The following is a 25,705-nucleotide window of genomic DNA, read 5'->3' as shown; positions in this document are numbered from 1 at the left end:
CTGTTGTAGCGACAGAACCTGCTACTATAGCTACAGAACCTGCTGCTGTAGTGACAGAACCTGCTACTATAGCTACAGAACCTGCTGTTGTAGCTACAGAACCTGCTGTTGTAGCTACAGAACCTGCTGGCTGTTGTAGCGACAGAACCTGCTGTTGTAGCTACAGAACCTGCTACTATTGCGACAGAACCTGCTACTATATAGCTACAGAACCTGCTGTTGTAGCTACAGAACCTGCTACTATTGCAACAGAACCTGCTGCTATATAGCTACAGAACTTGCTGTTGTAGCTACAGAACATGCTACTATAGCTACAGAACCTGCAACTTTATAGCTACAGAACCTGCTGTTGTAGCTACAAAACATGCTACTATTGCTACAGAACCTGCAACTATTGCTACAGAACCTGCTACTATTGCAACAGAACTTGCTACTATTGCGACAGAACCTGCTACTATATAGCTACAGAACATGCTACTATTGTGACAGAACTTTCTACTATATAGCTACAGAACCTGCTACTATAGCTACATACCTGCTACTATAGTGACAGAACCTGCTACTATTGTGACAGAACTTTCTACCATATAGCTACAGAACCTGCTGCTATTGCGACAGAACCTGCTACTATTGCGACAGAACCTGCTACTATATAGCTACAGAACCTGCTACTATTGCAACAGAACCTGCTACTATTGCAACAGAACCTGGTACTATTGCGACGTAACTTTCTACTATATAGCTACAGAACCTGCTACTATTGCGACAGAACCTGCTACTATATAGCTACAGAACCTGCTACTATTGCCACAGAACTTGCTATTATATAGCTACAGAATCTGCTACTATATAGCTACGGAACCTGCTACTATTGCAACAGAACCTGCTGCTATTGCTACAGAACCTGCTACTATTGCGACAGAACTTGCTACTATTGCGACATAACTTGCTACTATTGCGACATAACTTGCTACTATTGCGACAGAACCTGCTACTATTGCGACAGAACCTGCTACTATATAGCTACAGAACCTGCTACTATATAGCTACAGAACCTGCTACTATATAGCTACAGAACTTGCTTCTATTGCGACAGAACTTGCTACTTTTGCGACAAAACCTGCTACTATATAGCTACAGAACCTGCTGTTGTAGCTACAGAACCTGCTACTATTGCAACAGAACCTGGTGCTATATAGCTACAGAACTTGCTGTTGTAGCTACAGAACATGTTACTATAGCTACAGAACCTGCAACTTTATAGCTACAGAACCTGCTGTTGTAGCTACAAAACCTGCTACTAATGCTACAGAACCTGCTACTATTGCTACAGAACCTGCTACTATATAGCTACAGAACATGCTACTATTGCAACAGAACCTGCTACTATATAGCTACAGAACCTGCTGTTGTAGCTACAGAACCTGCTGTTGTAGCTACAGAACATGCTACTATTGCTACAGAACCTGCTACTATATAGCTACAGAACATGCTACTATTGCGACAGAACCTGCTACTATATAGCTACAGAACATGCTACTATTGCAACAGAACCTGCTACTATATAGCTACAGAACCTGCTGTTGTAGCTACAGAACCTGCTGTTGTAGCTACAGAACATGCTACTATTGCTACAGAACCTGCTACTATATAGCTACAGAACCTGCTACTATTGCGACAGAACCTGCTACTATATAGCTACAGAACCTGCTACTATTGCAACAGAACCTGCTACTATTGCGACAGAACCTGCTACTATATAGCTACAGAACCTGCTACTATTGCGACATAACTTTCTACTATATAGTACAGAACCTGCTGTTGTAGCTACAGAACCTGCTACTATTGCGACAGAAGCTGCTGTTGTAGCGACAGAACCTGCTACTATTGCGACAGAACCTGCTACTATAGCAACATAACCTGCTACTATATAGCTACAGAACCTGCAACTATTGCGACAGAACCTGCTACTATTGCGACAGCACCTGCTGTTGTAGCGACAGAACCTGCTACTATAGCTACAGAACCTGCTGCTGTAGTGACAGAACCTGCTACTATAGCTACCGAACCTGCTGTTGTAGCTACAGAACCTGCTGTTGTAGCTACAGAACCTGCTGGCTGTTGTAGCGACAGAACCTGCTGTTGTAGCTACAGAACCTGCTACTATTGCGACAGAACCTGCTACTATAGCTACAGAACCTGCTGCTGTAGTGACAGAACCTGCTACTATAGCTACAGAACCTGCTGTTGTAGCTACAGAACTTGCTGTTGTAGCTACAGAACATGCTACTATAGCTACAGAACCTGCAACTTTATAGCTACAGAACCTGCTGTTGTAGCTACAAAACATGCTACTATTGCTACAGAACCTGCAACTATTGCTACAGAACCTGCTACTATTGCAACAGAACTTGCTACTATTGCGACAGAACCTGCTACTATATAGCTACAGAACATGCTACTATTGTGACAGAACTTTCTACTATATAGCTACAGAACCTGCTACTATAGCTACATACCTGCTACTATAGTGACAGAACCTGCTACTATTGTGACAGAACTTTCTACCATATAGCTACAGAACCTGCTGCTATTGCGACAGAACCTGCTACTATTGCGACAGAACCTGCTACTATATAGCTACAGAACCTGCTACTATTGCAACAGAACCTGCTACTATTGCAACAGAACCTGGTACTATTGCGACGTAACTTTCTACTATATAGCTACAGAACCTGCTACTATTGCGACAGAACCTGCTACTATATAGCTACAGAACCTGCTACTATTGCCACAGAACTTGCTATTATATAGCTACAGAATCTGCTACTATATAGCTACGGAACCTGCTACTATTGCAACAGAACCTGCTGCTATTGCTACAGAACCTGCTACTATTGCGACAGAACTTGCTACTATTGCGACATAACTTGCTACTATTGCGACATAACTTGCTACTATTGCGACAGAACCTGCTACTATTGCGACAGAACCTGCTACTATATAGCTACAGAACCTGCTACTATATAGCTACAGAACCTGCTACTATATAGCTACAGAACTTGCTTCTATTGCGACAGAACTTGCTACTTTTGCGACAGAACTTGCTACTATTGCGACAAAACCTGCTACTATATAGCTACAGAACCTGCTGTTGTAGCTACAGAACCTGCTACTATTGCAACAGAACCTGGTGCTATATAGCTACAGAACTTGCTGTTGTAGCTACAGAACATGTTACTATAGCTACAGAACCTGCAACTTTATAGCTACAGAACCTGCTGTTGTAGCTACAAAACCTGCTACTAATGCTACAGAACCTGCTACTATTGCTACAGAACCTGCTACTATATAGCTACAGAACATGCTACTATTGCAACAGAACCTGCTACTATATAGCTACAGAACCTGCTGTTGTAGCTACAGAACCTGCTGTTGTAGCTACAGAACATGCTACTATTGCTACAGAACCTGCTACTATATAGCTACAGAACATGCTACTATTGCGACAGAACCTGCTACTATATAGCTACAGAACATGCTACTATTGCAACAGAACCTGCTACTATATAGCTACAGAACCTGCTGTTGTAGCTACAGAACCTGCTGTTGTAGCTACAGAACATGCTACTATTGCTACAGAACCTGCTACTATATAGCTACAGAACCTGCTACTATTGCGACAGAACCTGCTACTATATAGCTACAGAACCTGCTACTATTGCAACAGAACCTGCTACTATTGCGACAGAACCTGCTACTATATAGCTACAGAACCTGCTACTATTGCGACATAACTTTCTACTATATAGTACAGAACCTGCTGTTGTAGCTACAGAACCTGCTACTATTGCGACAGAAGCTGCTGTTGTAGCGACAGAACCTGCTACTATTGCGACAGAACCTGCTACTATAGCAACATAACCTGCTACTATATAGCTACAGAACCTGCAACTATTGCGACAGAACCTGCTACTATTGCGACAGCACCTGCTGTTGTAGCGACAGAACCTGCTACTATAGCTACAGAACCTGCTGCTGTAGTGACAGAACCTGCTACTATAGCTACAGAACCTGCTGTTGTAGCTACAGAACCTGCTGTTGTAGCTACAGAACCTGCTGGCTGTTGTAGCGACAGAACCTGCTGTTGTAGCTACAGAACCTGCTACTATTGCGACAGAACCTGCTACTATAGCTACAGAACCTGCTGCTGTAGTGACAGAACCTGCTACTATAGCTACAGAACCTGCTGTTGTAGCTACAGAACCTGCTGTTGTAGCTACAGAACCTGCTGGCTGTTGTAGCGACAGAACCTGCTGTTGTAGCTACAGAACCTGCTACTATTGCGACAGAACCTGCTACTATATAGCTACAGAACCTGCTGTTGTAGCTACAGAACCTGCTACTATTGCAACAGAACCTGCTGCTATATAGCTACAGAACTTGCTGTTGTAGCTACAGAACATGCTACTATAGCTACAGAACCTGCAACTTTATAGCTACAGAACCTGCTGTTGTAGCTACAAAACATGCTACTATTGCTACAGAACCTGCAACTATTGCTACAGAACCTGCTACTATTGCAACAGAACTTGCTACTATTGCGACAGAACCTGCTACTATATAGCTACAGAACATGCTACTATTGTGACAGAACTTTCTACTATATAGCTACAGAACCTGCTACTATAGCTACATACCTGCTACTATAGTGACAGAACCTGCTACTATTGTGACAGAACTTTCTACCATATAGCTACAGAACCTGCTGCTATTGCGACAGAACCTGCTACTATTGCGACAGAACCTGCTACTATATAGCTACAGAACCTGCTACTATTGCAACAGAACCTGCTACTATTGCAACAGAACCTGGTACTATTGCGACGTAACTTTCTACTATATAGCTACAGAACCTGCTACTATTGCGACAGAACCTGCTACTATATAGCTACAGAACCTGCTACTATTGCCACAGAACTTGCTATTATATAGCTACAGAACCTGCTACTATATAGCTACGGAACCTGCTACTATTGCAACAGAACCTGCTGCTATTGCTACAGAACCTGCTACTATTGCGACAGAACTTGCTACTATTGCGACATAACTTGCTACTATTGCGACATAACTTGCTACTATTGCGACAGAACCTGCTACTATTGCGACAGAACCTGCTACTATATAGCTACAGAACCTGCTACTATATAACTACAGAATCTGCTACTATTGCCACAGAACCTGCTACTATTGCCACAGAACCTGCTACTATATAGCTACAGAACCTGTTACTATTGCAACAGAACTTGCTACTATTGCGACAGAACCTGCAACTATATAGCTACAGAACCTGCTAATATTGCAACAGAACCTGCTACTATTGCGACATAACTTTCTACTATATAGCTACAGAACCTGCTGTTGTAGCTACAGAACCTGCTACTATTGCGACAGAACGTGCTACTATTGCGACAGAACCTGCTACTATTGCTACAGAATCTGCTACTATTGCCACAGAACCTGCTACTATTGCCACAGAACCTGCTACTATATAGCTACAGAACCTGCTACTATATAGCTACAGAACCTGTTACTATTGCAACAGAACTTGCTACTATTGCGACAGAACCTGCAACTATATAGCTACAGAACCTGCTACTATTGCGACAGAACCTGCAACTATATAGCTACAGAACCTGCTACTATTGCAACAGAACCTGCTACTATTGCGACATAACTTTCTACTATATAGCTACAGAACCTGCTGTTGTAGCTACAGAACCTGTTACTATTGCGACAGAACCTGCTACTATTGCGACAGAACCTGCTACTATTGCTACAGAACCTGCTACTATATAGCTACAGAACCTGCTGTTGTAGCTACAGAACCTGCTGTTGTAGCTACAGAACATGCTACTATTGCTACAGAACCTGCTACTATATAGCTACAGAACATGCTACTATTGCGACAGAACCTGCTACTATATAGCTACAGAACATGCTACTATTGCAACAGAACCTGCTACTATATAGCTACAGAACCTGCTGTTGTAGCTACAGAACCTGCTGTTGTAGCTACAGAACATGCTACTATTGCTACAGAACCTGCTACTATATAGCTACAGAACCTGCTACTATTGCAACATAACTTGCTACTATTGCGACAGAACTACTATATAGCTACTATATAGCTACAGAACCTGCTACTATTGCAACAGAACCTGCTACTATTGCGACAGAACCTGCTACTATATAGCTACAGAACCTGCTACTATTGCGACATAACTTTCTACTATATAGTACAGAACCTGCTGTTGTAGCTACAGAACCTGCTAATATTGCGACAGAAGCTGCTGTTGTAGCGACAGAACCTGCTACTATTGCGACAGAACCTGCTACTATAGCAACATAACCTGCTACTATATAGCTACAGAACCTGCAACTATTGCGACAGAACCTGCTACTATTGCGACAGCACCTGCTGTTGTAGCGACAGAACCTGCTACTATAGCTACAGAACCTGCTGCTGTAGTGACAGAACCTGCTACTATAGCTACAGAACCTGCTGTTGTAGCTACAGAACCTGCTGTTGTAGCTACAGAACCTGCTGGCTGTTGTAGCGACAGAACCTGCTGTTGTAGCTACAGAACCTGCTACTATTGCGACAGAACCTGCTACTATATAGCTACAGAACCTGCTGTTGTAGCTACAGAACCTGCTACTATTGCAACAGAACCTGCTACTATTGCAACAGAACTTGCTACAATTGCGACAGAACCTGCTACTATATAGCTACAGACCCTGCTACTATTGCGACATAACTTTCTACTATATAGTACAGAACCTGCTGTTGTAGCTACAGAACCTGCTACTATTGCGACAGAAGCTGCTGTTGTAGCGACAGAACCTGCTACTATTGCGACAGAACCTGCTACTATAGCAACATAACCTGCTACTATATAGCTACAGAACCTGCAACTATTGCGACAGAACCTGCTACTATTGCGACAGCACCTGCTGTTGTAGCGACAGAACCTGCTACTATAGCTACAGAACCTGCTGCTGTAGTGACAGAACCTGCTACTATAGCTACAGAACCTGCTGTTGTAGCTACAGAACCTGCTGTTGTAGCTACAGAACCTGCTGGCTGTTGTAGCGACAGAACCTGCTGTTGTAGCTACAGAACCTGCTACTATTGCGACAGAACCTGCTACTATATAGCTACAGAACCTGCTGTTGTAGCTACAGAACCTGCTACTATTGCAACAGAACCTGCTGCTATATAGCTACAGAACTTGCTGTTGTAGCTACAGAACATGCTACTATAGCTACAGAACCTGCAACTTTATAGCTACAGAACCTGCTGTTGTAGCTACAAAACATGCTACTATTGCTACAGAACCTGCAACTATTGCTACAGAACCTGCTACTATTGCAACAGAACTTGCTACTATTGCGACAGAACCTGCTACTATATAGCTACAGAACATGCTACTATTGTGACAGAACTTTCTACTATATAGCTACAGAACCTGCTACTATAGCTACATACCTGCTACTATAGTGACAGAACCTGCTACTATTGTGACAGAACTTTCTACCATATAGCTACAGAACCTGCTGCTATTGCGACAGAACCTGCTACTATTGCGACAGAACCTGCTACTATATAGCTACAGAACCTGCTACTATTGCAACAGAACCTGCTACTATTGCAACAGAACCTGGTACTATTGCGACGTAACTTTCTACTATATAGCTACAGAACCTGCTACTATTGCGACAGAACCTGCTACTATATAGCTACAGAACCTGCTACTATTGCCACAGAACTTGCTATTATATAGCTACAGAACCTGCTACTATATAGCTACGGAACCTGCTACTATTGCAACAGAACCTGCTGCTATTGCTACAGAACCTGCTACTATTGCGACAGAACTTGCTACTATTGCGACATAACTTGCTACTATTGCGACATAACTTGCTACTATTGCGACAGAACCTGCTACTATTGCGACAGAACCTGCTACTATATAGCTACAGAACCTGCTACTATATAACTACAGAATCTGCTACTATTGCCACAGAACCTGCTACTATTGCCACAGAACCTGCTACTATATAGCTACAGAACCTGTTACTATTGCAACAGAACTTGCTACTATTGCGACAGAACCTGCAACTATATAGCTACAGAACCTGCTAATATTGCAACAGAACCTGCTACTATTGCGACATAACTTTCTACTATATAGCTACAGAACCTGCTGTTGTAGCTACAGAACCTGCTACTATTGCGACAGAACGTGCTACTATTGCGACAGAACCTGCTACTATTGCTACAGAATCTGCTACTATTGCCACAGAACCTGCTACTATTGCCACAGAACCTGCTACTATATAGCTACAGAACCTGCTACTATTGCAACAGAACCTGCTACTATTGCAACAGAACCTGGTACTATTGCGACGTAACTTTCTACTATATAGCTACAGAACCTGCTACTATTGCGACAGAACCTGCTACTATATAGCTACAGAACCTGCTACTATTGCCACAGAACTTGCTATTATATAGCTACAGAACCTGCTACTATATAGCTACGGAACCTGCTACTATTGCAACAGAACCTGCTGCTATTGCTACAGAACCTGCTACTATTGCGACAGAACTTGCTACTATTGCGACATAACTTGCTACTATTGCGACATAACTTGCTACTATTGCGACAGAACCTGCTACTATTGCGACAGAACCTGCTACTATATAGCTACAGAACCTGCTACTATATAACTACAGAATCTGCTACTATTGCCACAGAACCTGCTACTATTGCCACAGAACCTGCTACTATATAGCTACAGAACCTGTTACTATTGCAACAGAACTTGCTACTATTGCGACAGAACCTGCAACTATATAGCTACAGAACCTGCTAATATTGCAACAGAACCTGCTACTATTGCGACATAACTTTCTACTATATAGCTACAGAACCTGCTGTTGTAGCTACAGAACCTGCTACTATTGCGACAGAACGTGCTACTATTGCGACAGAACCTGCTACTATTGCTACAGAATCTGCTACTATTGCCACAGAACCTGCTACTATTGCCACAGAACCTGCTACTATATAGCTACAGAACCTGTTACTATTGCAACAGAACTTGCTACTATTGCGACAGAACCTGCAACTATATAGCTACAGAACCTGCTACTATTGCGACAGAACCTGCAACTATATAGCTACAGAACCTGCTACTATTGCAACAGAACCTGCTACTATTGCGACATAACTTTCTACTATATAGCTACAGAACCTGCTGTTGTAGCTACAGAACCTGTTACTATTGCGACAGAACCTGCTACTATTGCGACAGAACCTGCTACTATTGCTACAGAACCTGCTACTATATAGCTACAGAACCTGCTGTTGTAGCTACAGAACCTGCTACTATTGCAACAGAACCTGCTACTATTGCAACAGAACTTGCTACAATTGCGACAGAACCTGCTACTATATAGCTACAGAACCTGCTACTATTGCGACATAACTTTCTACTATATAGTACAGAACCTGCTGTTGTAGCTACAGAACCTGCTACTATTGCGACAGAAGCTGCTGTTGTAGCGACAGAACCTGCTACTATTGCGACAGAACCTGCTACTATAGCAACATAACCTGCTACTATATAGCTACAGAACCTGCAACTATTGCGACAGAACCTGCTACTATTGCGACAGCACCTGCTGTTGTAGCGACAGAACCTGCTACTATAGCTACAGAACCTGCTGCTGTAGTGACAGAACCTGCTACTATAGCTACAGAACCTGCTGTTGTAGCTACAGAACCTGCTGTTGTAGCTACAGAACCTGCTGGCTGTTGTAGCGACAGAACCTGCTGTTGTAGCTACAGAACCTGCTACTATTGCGACAGAACCTGCTACTATATAGCTACAGAACCTGCTGTTGTAGCTACAGAACCTGCTACTATTGCAACAGAACCTGCTACTATTGCAACAGAACTTGCTACAATTGCGACAGAACCTGCTACTATATAGCTACAGACCCTGCTACTATTGCGACATAACTTTCTACTATATAGTACAGAACCTGCTGTTGTAGCTACAGAACCTGCTACTATTGCGACAGAAGCTGCTGTTGTAGCGACAGAACCTGCTACTATTGCGACAGAACCTGCTACTATAGCAACATAACCTGCTACTATATAGCTACAGAACCTGCAACTATTGCGACAGAACCTGCTACTATTGCGACAGCACCTGCTGTTGTAGCGACAGAACCTGCTACTATAGCTACAGAACCTGCTGCTGTAGTGACAGAACCTGCTACTATAGCTACAGAACCTGCTGTTGTAGCTACAGAACCTGCTGTTGTAGCTACAGAACCTGCTGGCTGTTGTAGCGACAGAACCTGCTGTTGTAGCTACAGAACCTGCTACTATTGCGACAGAACCTGCTACTATATAGCTACAGAACCTGCTGTTGTAGCTACAGAACCTGCTACTATTGCAACAGAACCTGCTGCTATATAGCTACAGAACTTGCTGTTGTAGCTACAGAACATGCTACTATAGCTACAGAACCTGCAACTTTATAGCTACAGAACCTGCTGTTGTAGCTACAAAACATGCTACTATTGCTACAGAACCTGCAACTATTGCTACAGAACCTGCTACTATTGCAACAGAACTTGCTACTATTGCGACAGAACCTGCTACTATATAGCTACAGAACATGCTACTATTGTGACAGAACTTTCTACTATATAGCTACAGAACCTGCTACTATAGCTACATACCTGCTACTATAGTGACAGAACCTGCTACTATTGTGACAGAACTTTCTACCATATAGCTACAGAACCTGCTGCTATTGCGACAGAACCTGCTACTATTGCGACAGAACCTGCTACTATATAGCTACAGAACCTGCTACTATTGCAACAGAACCTGCTACTATTGCAACAGAACCTGGTACTATTGCGACGTAACTTTCTACTATATAGCTACAGAACCTGCTACTATTGCGACAGAACCTGCTACTATATAGCTACAGAACCTGCTACTATTGCCACAGAACTTGCTATTATATAGCTACAGAACCTGCTACTATATAGCTACGGAACCTGCTACTATTGCAACAGAACCTGCTGCTATTGCTACAGAACCTGCTACTATTGCGACAGAACTTGCTACTATTGCGACATAACTTGCTACTATTGCGACATAACTTGCTACTATTGCGACAGAACCTGCTACTATTGCGACAGAACCTGCTACTATATAGCTACAGAACCTGCTACTATATAACTACAGAATCTGCTACTATTGCCACAGAACCTGCTACTATTGCCACAGAACCTGCTACTATATAGCTACAGAACCTGTTACTATTGCAACAGAACTTGCTACTATTGCGACAGAACCTGCAACTATATAGCTACAGAACCTGCTAATATTGCAACAGAACCTGCTACTATTGCGACATAACTTTCTACTATATAGCTACAGAACCTGCTGTTGTAGCTACAGAACCTGCTACTATTGCGACAGAACGTGCTACTATTGCGACAGAACCTGCTACTATTGCTACAGAATCTGCTACTATTGCCACAGAACCTGCTACTATTGCCACAGAACCTGCTACTATATAGCTACAGAACCTGCTACTATTGCAACAGAACCTGCTACTATTGCAACAGAACCTGGTACTATTGCGACGTAACTTTCTACTATATAGCTACAGAACCTGCTACTATTGCGACAGAACCTGCTACTATATAGCTACAGAACCTGCTACTATTGCCACAGAACTTGCTATTATATAGCTACAGAACCTGCTACTATATAGCTACGGAACCTGCTACTATTGCAACAGAACCTGCTGCTATTGCTACAGAACCTGCTACTATTGCGACAGAACTTGCTACTATTGCGACATAACTTGCTACTATTGCGACATAACTTGCTACTATTGCGACAGAACCTGCTACTATTGCGACAGAACCTGCTACTATATAGCTACAGAACCTGCTACTATATAACTACAGAATCTGCTACTATTGCCACAGAACCTGCTACTATTGCCACAGAACCTGCTACTATATAGCTACAGAACCTGTTACTATTGCAACAGAACTTGCTACTATTGCGACAGAACCTGCAACTATATAGCTACAGAACCTGCTAATATTGCAACAGAACCTGCTACTATTGCGACATAACTTTCTACTATATAGCTACAGAACCTGCTGTTGTAGCTACAGAACCTGCTACTATTGCGACAGAACGTGCTACTATTGCGACAGAACCTGCTACTATTGCTACAGAATCTGCTACTATTGCCACAGAACCTGCTACTATTGCCACAGAACCTGCTACTATATAGCTACAGAACCTGTTACTATTGCAACAGAACTTGCTACTATTGCGACAGAACCTGCAACTATATAGCTACAGAACCTGCTACTATTGCGACAGAACCTGCAACTATATAGCTACAGAACCTGCTACTATTGCAACAGAACCTGCTACTATTGCGACGTAACTTTCTACTATATAGCTACAGAACGTTCTACTATTGCGACAGAACCTGCTTCTATATAGCTACAGAACCTGTTTCTATATAGCTACAGAACCTGCTACTATTGCAACAGAACTTGCTACTATTGCGACATAACCTGCAACTATATAGCTACAGAACCTGCTACTATTGCGACAGAACTTTCTACTATATAGCTACAGAACCTGCTGTTTTAGCTACAGAACCTGCTAATATTGCTACAGAACCTGCTACTATATAGCTACAGAACCTGCATTTGTAGGTACAGAACCTGCTACCATTGCGACAGAACTTGCTACTATTGCGACAGAACCTGCTACTATATAGCTACAGAACATGCTACTATATAGCTACAGAACTTGCTACTATATAGCTACAGAACCTGCTGTTGTAGCGACAGAACCTGCTACTATATAGCTACAGAACCTGCTGTTGTAGCGACAGAACCTGCTACTATAGCTACAGAACCTGATGTTGTAGCTACAGTACATGCAACTATAGCTACAGAACCTGCTGTTGTAGCTACAGAACCTGCTACTATTGCGACAGAACTTGCTACTATTGCGACAGAACCTGCTACTATTTAGCTACAGAACCTGCTACTATTGCAACAGAACCTGCTACTATTGCGACAGAACTTTCTACTATATAGCAACAGAACCTGCTACTATTGCAACAGAACCTGCTACTAAATAGCTGCAGTACCTGCATTTGTAGCTACAGAACCTGCTGTTGTAGCTACAGAACATGCAACTATAGTACAGAACCTGCTGTTGTAGCGACAGAACCTGCTGTTGTAGCAACAGAACCTGCTTTAGTAGCGACAGAACCTGCTACTATAGCTACAGATCCTGCTGTTGTAGCTACAGAACCTGCTACTATTGCGACAGAACTTGCTACTATTGCGACAGAACTTGCTACTATTGCGACAGAACCTGCTGTTGTAGCTACAGAACCTGCTACTATTGCGACAGAACTTGCTACTTTTGCGACAGAACCTGCTACTATTGCTACAGAACCTGCTACTATAGAGCTACAGAACCTGCATTTGTAGCTACAGAATCTTGTCCTCTCAAAGAAGAGCGGTTTCTCTGGCTTGGCCCTTGCTATTGGTACTCCTTTGCCACCTAGTGGATTTGTTTGAGAACTGAAGGTCAAGGAATCTCATTATGATGGAAATAACCTACTTCTAGATTGTGTATTTACACTGAACAAGCTGTGAATACCTGTCATTGACCTGCCTGTCATTGACCTGCCATTGATCATCATGATGTTGTGCTGTTTCCACCCCATGTAAACAATACATTGCTATTTGCTTTTCTACTCAACCAATTCAGATGGTATCACAGTGCCACCTAGTGTAATTCTCAGGGTATTAATGACACATGCTTTTCCTCTTGATGTCAAGCAGAAATGTCTATTAAAGCAGAATACATTTTATTTACATCCCAAATAGCAAACCAATTTAACACTGTATTCATCCATATTTCTAACTGATGACAACCACACTGACATATCTTTCTCTCTCTCTCCCTCTCTTGCAGAAGGAGCTCAGTCTTCCAAGGAGGGCCAGTTTGTGAGTACTTGTCACCATTCTATCTCTATTCTTGATTCACTTCTTCAGACTCCCTGAGTGCAGAGGCGTCTTTCTCTCTGCCTGTCTCTAAACAGGAAAGCCTCTTTGGCAGCACTGAACCGGGCGCAGCCAGGTCTAGTGTACTGTAGCAGCCAGATCTAGTGTACTGTAGCAGCCAGATCTAGTATACTGTAGCAGCCAGATCTAGTGTACTGTAGCAGCCAGATCTAGTATACTGTAGCAGCCAGGTCTAGTGTACTGTAGCAGCCAGGTCTAGTGTACTGTAGCAGTCAGGTCTAGTGTGCTGTAGCAGCCAGGTCTAGTGTACTGTAGCTGCCAGATCTAGTGTACTGTAGCAGCCAGATCTAGTATACTGTAGCAGCCAGATCTAGTGTACTGTAGCAGCCAGGTCTAGTGTACTGTAGCAGCCAGGTCTAGTGTGCTGTAGCAGCCAGGTCTAGTGTGCTGTAGCAGCCAGGTCTAGTGTGCTGTAGCAGTCAGGTCTAGTGTGCTGTAGCAGCCAGGTCTAGTGTACTGTAGCAGCCAGATCTAGTGTACTGTAGCAGCCAGATCTAGTGTACTGTAGCAGCCAGGTCTAGTGTACTGTAGCAGCCAGGTCTAGTGTACTGTAGCAGCCAAAGCTAGTGTACTGTAGCAGCCAGATCTAGTGTACTGTAGCAGCCTTCAAGTACCCCATTGTGTGTGCTGTATAACACAGCCTTGAAGACCGGTGGAAAGAGGAACATGGAGTTAGAGAAAGTTGATGAGGGTCTTACTCTGCTGAGGAGGACTTGAGGGACCTGTTGCCGGGACATGGTCTGTGAGCTCATCCATCCAAACATAGGATTGTGTAACGGCTACACTGACACTACCATTGGTGGATATCTCTAGATCTCTGTTACTAAGATGAGATAGAGAGGGATCTGCTGAAAAAAATATAAAAGATAGTATAAAAGAGAAAACAGTGAGATAGAGAGGGGGGGTGAGATGGAGAATGGAGAGGGGTGGATGAGAGAGAGAGGGGTGGATGAGAGAGAGAGGGGTGGATGAGTGATAGAGGGGGGGGTGAGAGAGAGAGGAGGAGAGAGGGAGAGGGGGCTGAGAGAGTGAGGGGGGGTGAGAGAGAGGAAAGGGGACTGCTATAGCCAGTCAGATCTCCACTGGGCCCTACAGCAGGACTGCTATAGCCAGTCAGATCTCCACTGGGCCCTACAGCAGGACTGCTATAGCCAGTCAGATCTCCACTGGGCCCTACAGCAGGACTGCTATTGCCAGTCAGATCTCCACTGGGCCCTACAGCAGGACTGCTATAGCCAGTCAGATCTCCACTGGGCCCTACAGCAGGACTGCTATAGCCAGTCAGATCTCCACTGGGCCCTACAGCAGGACTGCTATAGCCAGTCAGATCTCCACTGGGCCCTACAGCAGGACTGCTATAGCCAGTCAGATCTCCACTGGGCCCTACAGCAGGACTGCTATAGCCAGTCAGATCTCCACTGGGCCCTACAGCAGGACTGCTATAGCCAGTCAGATCTCCACTGGGCCCTACAGCAGGACTGCTATAGCCAGTCAGATCTCCACTGGGCCCTACAGCAGGACTGCTATAGCCAGTCAGATCTCCACTGGGCCCTACAGCAGGACTGCTATAGCCAGTCAGATCTCCACTGGGCCCTACAGCAGGACTGCTATAGCCAGTCAGATCTCCACTGGGCCCTACAGCAGGACTGCTATAGCCAGTCAGATCTCCACTGGGCCCTACAGCAGGACTGCTATAGCCAGTCAGATCTCCACTGGGCCCTACAGCAGGACTGCTATAGCCAGTCAGATCTCCACTGGGCCCTACAGCAGGACTGCTATAGCCAGTCAGATCTCCACTGGGCCCTACAGCAGGACTGCTATAGCCAGTCAGATCTCCACTGGGCCCTACAGCAGGACTGCTATAGCCAGTCAGATCTCCACTGGGCCCTACAGCAGGACTGCTATAGCCAGTCAGATCTCCACTGGGCCCTACAGCAGGACTGCTATAGCCAGTCAGATCTCCACTGGGCCCTACAGCAGGACTGCTATAGCCAGTCAGATCTCCACTGGGCCCTACAGCAGGGATCATCAACTAGATTCAGCCGAGGGCAGACATGGAACAGACCATTTCTCCTCAGTTTTCCGCAAACGTCATATGCTATAGCTTGCTATGGAGTGTGGATACCAAAGAGATACCGGATATAGGCTACACAAGACATTATGATTTATACTTCTACGTGATGACTTTCCATTTAGACCGTAGAGTAGTGATGTGACAAATGGAATTTTAACCTTTAAACTGCCATTTAATTTTTCGGTTTACATTAAAGTGATAAAGTTACATAAAAATGACATGTGAATTCACAATGCAGCTGCACTTCCTTCTCATTTAACTTCTCAAAGTATTATCATACAGGACTGCTGTCGCTTGCCTTTCTCTGCCATTTTTCCAACGACGATGACGTAGTGGTGGAGAGTCGACTCCAAAATAATTGATTCCTCGACTCCTTGCACGTCGACTCTCATTTCAGTGTCAAGATTTTACTACGACTCCTAAGGTTCAGAATTTCTGTAACGGAGGATTTGCCGTACTTCCAAGAACACAAACACTTACATCTTTCATAGCGAGCTAGCGAGGGATGGAGAGAGGGTAGGGGTACAGTATAGGCAGGTCGGCCAGCAGGCAGACAGTCAGAACAGTTCACTAGGCCTATCTATCGGCAATCAAAAGCTTTATCTCGTAATTTCTTGGCTTGCAATGTTTCGCTACTTCAGTTATGCAGGGCCTATCATCAATGAATAGGCTAGGATATTGAGATGAGCGAGACACTTCACTCTCACATAGTCACACACAGTAATAACTGCGCATGTCCACGGGTTTGCTTCACACTGTTACAGCGTGTTAGCCAGGGCACCAAAACAGCAGAGAAGTTGAGCTTCGCGCTTCAACACTCTTAGTTGTTGTGGAAATTGACCCATGTTCTCCATCTACGTGAAATAACACAGCATTTTTTGGTTAGGTATTATTTTTATTATTATATTTTTGCCCCCTTTTACTCCCCAATTTCAATCTTGTCTCATCGCTGCAACTCCCCAACGGGTTCGGGAGGCGAAGGTCGAGTCATGCGTCCCCCGAAAGATGACCCGCCAAACCACGCTTCTTAACACCCTCGTAAAACTGACTATCCTGCCGATCCTTGACTTCTGCAATGTAATTTACAAAATAGCCTCCAACACTCTACTCAGCAAATTGGATGTAGTCTATCGCAGTGCCATCCTTTTTGTCACCAAAGCCCCATATTCTACCCACCATTGCGAACTGTATGCTCTAGTCGGCTGGCCCTCGCTACATATTCGTCGCCAGACCCACTGGCTCCAGGTCATCTATAAGTCTTTGCTAGGTAAAGCTCCGCCTTATCTCAGCTCACTGGTCACTATAGCAACACCCACCCGTAGCACGCACTCCACAAGGTATATTTCACTGGTCATCCCCAAAGCCAACACCTCCTTTGGCCACCTTTCCTTCCAGTTTTCTGCTGCCAATGACTGGAACAAATTGCAAAAATCACTGAAGCTGGAGTCTTCTATCTCCCTCACTAACTTCAAGCATCAGCTATCAGAGCAGCTTACTGATCGCTGCAGCTGTACACAGCCCATCTGTAAATAGCCCATCCAACCTACTACCTACCTCATCCCCATATAAAGATAAAAAAAATAACTGCTCTTTTGCATACCAGTATTTCTACTTGCACATCATCATCTGCACATATATCACTCCAGTGTTAATTGCTAAGTTGTAATTACTTCGCCACTATGGCCTATTTATTGCCTTACCTCCTTACTTCATTTTCACACACTATACATATATTTTCCTATTGTGTTATTGACTGTACGTTTCTTTATCCCATGTGTAACTCTGTGTTGTTGTTTTTGTCGCACTGCTTTGCTTTATCTTGGCCAGGTCGCAGTTGTAAATGAGAACTTGTTCTCAACTGGCCTACCTGGTTAAATAAAGGTGAAATAAAATAAATAAATACATAAAAAAAAAAAGATGCCCGCTTCACCCAGAAGCCAGCCGCACGAATGTGTCAGAGGAAACGCCGTTCAACTGACAACCGAAGCCAGCCTGCAGGCACACGGCCCGCCACATGGAAGATGCTGGGCCAATTGTGCGCTGCCTTATGGGACTCCCGGTCACGACCGGTTGTGACACAGCCTGGGATCGAACCCGGGTCTGTAGTGACGCTTCAAGCGCTGAGATTCAGTGCCTTAGACCGATGCGCCACTCAGGAGGCCCTGGTTAGATATTTTTATTAACGTTAAAAATCCCATTTTAAAACTTTTTTTTAACGTTTTTTAACACTCCTACCGCATACAGTTGAAGTCGGAAGTTTACATACACTTAGGTTGGAGTCATTAAAACTAGTTTTTCAACCACTCCACAAATTTCTTGTTAACAAACTATAGTTTTGTCAAGTCGGTAAGGACATCTACTTTGTGCATGACACAAGTAATTTTTCCAACAATTGTTTACAGACAGATTATTTCACTTATAATTCACTGTTTCACAATTCCAGTGGGTCAGAAGTTTACATACACTAAGTTGACTGTGCCTTTAAACAGCTTGGAAAATTCCAGAAAATGATGTCATGGCTATACAAGCTTCTGATAGGCTAATTGACATCATTTGAGTCAATTGGAGGTGTACCTGTGGATGTATTTCAAGTATTTCAATGTATTTCAACTTTAAACTTGGTGCCTCTTTGCTTGACATCATGGAAAAATCAAAAGAAATCAGCCAAGACCTCAGATAAAAAAATGTAAACCTCCACAAGTCTGGTTCATCCTTGGGAGCAATTTCCAAATGCCTGAAGGTACCACATTCATCTGTACAAACAATAGTACGCAAGTATAAACACCATGGGACCACGCAGCCGTCATACCGCTCAGGAAGGAGATGTGTTCTGTCTCCTAGAGATGAACGTACTTTGGTGCGAAAAGTGCAAATCAATCCCAGAACAACAGCAAAATACCTTGTGAAGATGCTCGAGGAAACAGGTACAAAAGTATCTATATTCACAGTAAAACAAGTCCTATATCGACATAACCTGAAAGGTCGCTCAGCAAGGAAGAAGGCACTGCTCCAAAACCGCCCTAAAAAAGCCAGACTACGGTTTGCAACTGCACATGGTGACAAAGATTGTACTTTTTGGAGAAATGTCCTCTGGTCTGATGAAACAAAAATAGAACTGTTTGGCCATAATGACCATTGTTATGTTTGGAGGAAAAAGGGGGAGGCTTGCAAGCCGAAGAACACCATCCCAACCGTGAAGCACGGGGGTGGCAGCATCATGTTGTGGGGGTGCTTTGCTGCAGGAGGGACTGGTGCACTTCACCAAATAGATGGCATCATGAAGTAGGAAAATTATGTGGCTATATTGAAGCAACATCTCAAGACATCAGTCAGGAAGTTAAAGCTTGGTCGTAAATGGGTCTTCCAAATGGACAATGACCCCAAGCATACTTCCAAAGTTGTGGCAAAATGGCTTAAGGAAAACAAAGTCAAGGTATTGGAGTGGCCATCACAAAGCCCTGACCTCAATCCTATAGAAAATGTGTGGGCAGAACTGAAAAAGTGTGTACGAGCAAGGAGGCCTACAAACCTGACTCAGCTACACCAGCTCTGTCAGGAGGAATGGGACAAAATTCGCCCAACTTATTGTGGGAAGCTTGTGGAAGGCTACCCGAAACGTTTGACCCAAGTTAAACAATTTAAAGGAAATGCTACCAAATACTAATTGAGTGTATGTAAACTTCTGACCCACTGGGAATGTGACGAAAGAAATAAAAGCTGAAATAAATCCTTCTCTCTACTATTATTATGACATTTCATATTCTTAAAATAAAGTGTTGATCCTAACTGACCAAAGACAGGGAATTTTTACTAGGATTACATGTCTGGAGTTTTGAAAAACGGAGTTTAAATGTTTTTGGCTAAGGTGTATGTAAACTTCTGACTTCAACTGTAGGTAGTGTTACTTTTGTCTGTGTGTGGTTGAGCTGTCACAGTGTCACCTGGTTGCATGTCTGAGGGTGTTCTGTCTCGAAGGCTTGACTGACACTGGTTAAAGGTGAAAGGTCATTAGGATGCAGCAGAACTGTAGCTCTACAGTCTCACCCTCTCTCTTCTTGGAAAAGCTTGGTCGTAAAAGCTTGGTCGTAAATGGGTCTTCCAAATGGACAAATGGACAAACCTTTAACCAGTGTCAGGAAAAGCTGACCACGACTCCATTTTGTTGATTCCAGCCTACAAACAAAAACTCAAACAACAAGCTCCCGCGCTCAGGTCTGTTCAACGCTGGTCCGACCAATCTGAATCCACGCTTCAAGACTGCTTCGATCACGCAGATTGGAATATGTTCCGCATCGCGTCCAACAACAATATTGACGAATATGCTGATTCGGTGAGCGAGTTCATTAGGAAGTGCATTGACGATGTCGTACCCACAGCAACGATAAAAACATTCCCAAACCAGAAACCGTGGATTGACGGCAGCATTCGCGTGAAACTGAAAGCGCGAACCACTGCTTTTAACCAGGGCAAGGTGACCGGAAGCATGACCGAATACAAACAGTGTAGCTATTCTCTCCGCAAGGCAATCAAACAGGCCAAGTCTCAGTACAGAGACAAAATCGAGTCGAAATTCAACAGCTCAGACACAAGAGGTATGTGGCAGGGTCTACAGTCAATCACGGATTACAAAAAGAAAACCAGCCCCGTCGAGGACCAGGATGTCTTGCTCCCAGACAGGCTAAACAACTTTTTTGCCCGCTTTGAGGACAATACAGTGCCACTGACACGGCCCCCTACCAAAACCTGCGGGCTCTCCTTCACTGCAGCCGAGGTGAGTAAAACATTTAAACGTGTTAACCCTCGCAAGGCTGCAGGCCCAGACGGCATTCCCAGCCGCGTCCTCAGAGCATGCGCAGACCAGCTGGCTGGTGTGTTTACGGACATATTCAATCAATCCTTATCCCAGTCTGCTGTTCCCACATGCTTCAAGAGGGCCACCATTGTTCCTGTTCCCAAGAAAGCTAAGGTAACTGAGCTAAACGACTACCGCCCCGTAGCACTCACTTCCGTCATCATGAAGTGCTTTGAGAGACTAGTCAAGGACCATATCACCTCCACCCTACCGGACACCCTAGACCCACTCCAATTTGCTTACCGACCCAATAGGTCCACAGACGACGCAATCGCAACCACACTGCACACTGCCCTAACCCATCTGGACAAGAGGAATACCCATGTGAGAATGCTGTTCATCGATTACAGCTCAGCATTTAACACCATAGTACCCTCCAAACTCGTCATCAAGCTCGAGACCCTGGGTCTCGACCCCGCCCTGTGCAACTGGGTCCTGGACTTCCTGACGGGCCGGCCCCAGGTGGTGAGGGTAGGTAACAACATCTCCACCCCGCTGATCCTCAACACTGGGGCCCCACAAGGGTGCGTTCTGAGCCCTCTCCTGTACTCCCTGTTCACCCACGACTGCGTGGCCATGCACGCCTCCAACTCAATCATCAAGTTTGCGGATGACACTACAGTGGTAGGCTTGATCACCAACAACGACGAGACGGCCTACAGGGAGGAGGTGAGGGCCCTCGGAGTGTGGTGTCAGGAAAATAACCTCATACTCAACGTCAACAAAACAAAGGAGATGATTGTGGACTTCAGGAAACAGCAGAGGGAGCACCCCCCTATCCACATCGACGGGTCAGTAGTGGAGAAGGTGGAAAGTTTTAAGTTCCTCGGTGTACACATCACGGACAAACTGAACTGGTCCACCCACACAGACAGCGTTGTGAAGAAGGCGCAGCAGCGCCTCTTCAACCTCAGGAGGCTGAAGAAATTCGGCTTGTCACCAAAAGCACTCACAAACTTCTACAGATGCACAATCGAGAGCATCCTGTCGGGCTGTATCACCGCCTGGTACGGCAACTGCTCCGCCCACAACCGTAAGGCTCTCCAGAGGGTAGTGAGGTCTGCAGAACGCATCACCAGGGGCAAACTACCTGCCCTCCAGGACACCTACACCACCCGATGTCACAGGAAGGCCATAAAGATCATCAAGGACAACAACCACCCAAGCCACTGCCTGTTCACCCCGCTATCATCCAGAAGGCGAGGTCAGTACAGGTGCATCAAAGCAGGGACCGAGAGACTGAAAAACAGCTTCTATCTCAAGGCCATCAGACTGTTAAACAGCCACCACTAACATTTAGCGGCCGCTGCCAACATACTGACTCAACTCCAGCCACTTTAAAAATGGGAATTGATGGAAATTATGTAAAAATGTACCACTAGCCACTTTAAGCAATGCCACTTAATACAATGTTTACATACCCTACATTACCCATCTCATATGTATATATACTGTACTCTATATCATCTACTGCATCTTGCCATCTTTATGCAATACATGTACCACTAGCCACTTTAAACTATGCCACTTTATGTTTACATACCCTACAGTACTCATCTCATATGTATATACCGTACTCTATACCATCTACTGCATCTGCCATGCCGTTCTGTACCACCACTCATCCATATATCTTTATGTACATATTCTTTATCCCTTACACTTGTGTGTGTGTGTAAGGTAGTAGTGTGGAATTGTTAGGTTAGATTACTGTTGGTTATTACTGCATTGTCGGAACTAGAAGCACAAGCATTTCGCTACACTCGCATTAACATCTGCTAACCATGTGTATGTGACTAATAAAATTTGATTTGATTTGATTTGATTTGATTTGGAACAGCTTAGTATCCCTCACTGGATCCATACTGCTGGTCTATTTAGAACTCTCGTGCCAGATCGCCCGCCCGCCAGCCACTCACGGGCTCTGTTCTGAAAACTAACCCCAAAACTCAACACAAAAGTTGTTTATTTTATCTCTAGTACCCAACAGTGTCTTTTGAAGACAGGCCTGCCTTGTGAAAGTCTGTCTTTATTTCCTCTCAGTTGAGTGCTGCGGGGTGGTTCGTGTGTGTGACGTTATGATAGTTTCACTTCATTCGTGTCCTCACTCGCTCTCTCTCTCTCTCTATTTTACTCTCTCTCTCTCTCTCTCTCTCTCTCTCACAGACACACACATCATCCTCCCGTTTATACCCACAGTTGTACTGTATCTGCTCTCTATTCTCTGACCACAGTCTAACCTAATCAGAACCTAACCTTGACCCTGTATTGGAGTGTACTGTAACAGTTAACTACCTCTGCTGATGTTCTCTTATAGAACAGGTCCTAGACTGTTATAGTAGATTAGTCTGGGTAATGACAGTCTCATGTCCTGTAGCCGTGTGGTCGTACGTCAGTCCACTAATCAGGCGGGGATTAGCCTAGTGATGCAACAGCGCTACGCTAGTTGTAACCAAAGCCTCTAATGTAGCCTGATTGATTCAGATCTATTGTCCCTGCCGTCACTGCATGTGAGCTGCATTTAACCCACACGTAGACAGGCTCCCTCACCAGGGACACTGATGTACCTCTGATTCCCAAGACAGAGAATGGGGACAGGAGAGAACAGGAGGTTGAGTGGTAGAGAGAGATAATAGCGGGGAGGGAAGAATAGCTAGCCAGGGTAAGACAGGGATGATGTGTAGAGGGGGAGGGAGGACTAGCCAGGATAAGGCAGGGTAAGACAGGGATGAGGTGTAGAGAGGGGTGGGAGGGAGGCTAGCCAGGATTAGGCATGGTAAGACAGGGATGAGGTGTAGAGAGAGGGGAAAAGAGGGTAAGGCTAGCCAGGATAAGGCAGGGATGAGGTGTAGAGAGAGGGAATGGGAGGGTAGGGCTAGCCAGGATAAGGCAGGGTAAGATAGGGATGAGAGGGGGAGGGAGGGAGGGCTAGCCAGGATAAGGCAGGGTAAGACAGGGATGATGTGTAGAGAGAGGGGATGGGAGGGAGGGCTAGCCAGGATAAGGCAGGGTAAGACAGGGATGAGGTGTAGAGAGAGGGGGAGGGAGTGCTAGCCAGGATAAGGCAGGGTAAGATAGTGATGAGGGGTAGGGAGGGTAGGGCTAGCCAGGATAAGGCAGGGTAAGACAGATATGAGGTGCGGGGGGAGGGAGGGTAAGGTCAGCCAGGATAAGGCAGGGTAAGGCTAGCCAGGATAAGGCAGGGTAAGACAGGGGTGAGGTGTAGAGAGAGGGAGGGAGGGTAAGGCTAGCCAGGATAAGGCAGGGTAAGGCTAGCCAGGATAAGGCAGGGTAAGACAGGGGTGAGGTGTAGAGAGAGGGGGGGCAGGGTAAGGCTAGCCAGGATAAGGCAGGGTAAGGCTAGCCAGGATAAGGCAGGGATGAGGGGGAGGGAGGGTAGGGATAGCCAGGATAAGGCAGGGTAAGGCTAGGGGTGACAGCTGCACCTCCCTCAGGGTCTTGTGATACCATGAGAATGCTCTGTGCCTGGCTGTCAGCTGGGCGTGGTAGTGCTGTGTGTCACTGTATTCTGGACTTCTCTCTCTCTGTACTCTACTGCTCACAGTGTGTGTGTGTGTGGGAGTGACAGTAGCTCAGGCGACAGGCTCTCTCTCTCTCTCTCTCTCTCTCTCTCTCTCTCTCTCTCTCTCTCTCTCTCTCTCTCTCTCTCTCTCTCTCTCTCGCTGGCTGAAGAGGCAGTGACCATGGCCAAGTTCTCCCTTTGGACACTCCTGTCAGACTGTCAGAAAGAGCAGTCAGCCAGACCTCAAGGACACTCCTCTGAACCAACGGACTAACTGACAAGCATTCCCCAGGATCAGGGATCTTAGCCCGGGGATACTCAGAGCAGCTCTCCCAAACCCTGGTGCCTGTGGAGGATTTATGTGACGGCTATTTGAACCAATGCTAACCTATACTTGACCTGTGACCCTGTCAGTGGAGTGGTCACCGAGCCAGGACAGGGGGGGACACAGAAACCCCTGTTACTGTTGGGTTTCTGGTTTGACCCACGGGACTTGAGGAACCTTCTAGAAAGCTGCTGACTCTGCTCACTGTGCTTGTGTTTTGGTGTTTGTGTGTGTGACTGTGGTTGTATGTGCCAGTGTGTGTTTGTAAGACAGGGAAGTGAGTGGTTTGATGTTTTTATAGCTGGGTCAGGTAGAGACATGGTGTGTGTGACTCATCGGTGTTCAGCTGTAAAGCCCTGCTTTGCCAGTATTAGATGAGAACAGAACACTGAGGACACTGTAGCCTAGATACCTGGCATACCTGTCTATGTACTGACCAGTCTGACACTAGCCTAGATACCTGGCATACCTGTCTATGTACTGACCAGTCTGACACTAGCCTAGATACCTGGCATACCTGTCTATGTACTGACCAGTCTGACACTAGCCTAGATACCTGGCATACCTGTCTATGTACTGACCAGTCTGACACTAGCCTAGATACCTGGCATACCTGTCTATGTACTGACCAGTCTGACGCTAGCCTAGATACCTGGCATACCTGTCTATGTACTGACCAGTCTGACATT

At 45.1% G+C, this 25,705-nt stretch overlaps 1 protein-coding gene across 4 annotated transcripts in view; it reads left to right on the top strand.

The window, feature by feature from the left end:
• Positions 1 to 25,705, top strand: part of mast2 (microtubule associated serine/threonine kinase 2) — a 297,943-nt gene that overhangs the window by 177,577 nt on the left and 94,661 nt on the right. For all 4 annotated transcript variants that reach the window (XM_071346358.1, XM_071346357.1, XM_071346355.1 and 1 more), the window contains one exon: positions 14,133 to 14,164. In XM_071346358.1, the coding sequence (XP_071202459.1) occupies positions 14,133 to 14,164 (32 nt within the window). The remainder of the gene's footprint in view (positions 1 to 14,132; positions 14,165 to 25,705) is intronic.

Source organism: Salvelinus alpinus, chromosome 16, assembly GCF_045679555.1.
Source record: "Salvelinus alpinus chromosome 16, SLU_Salpinus.1, whole genome shotgun sequence".
NCBI classification, from domain to species: domain Eukaryota; kingdom Metazoa; phylum Chordata; class Actinopteri; order Salmoniformes; family Salmonidae; genus Salvelinus; species Salvelinus alpinus.
Note: the sequence above shows the minus strand (reverse complement) of the source record. Positions and strands in the feature narration are given on the sequence as shown.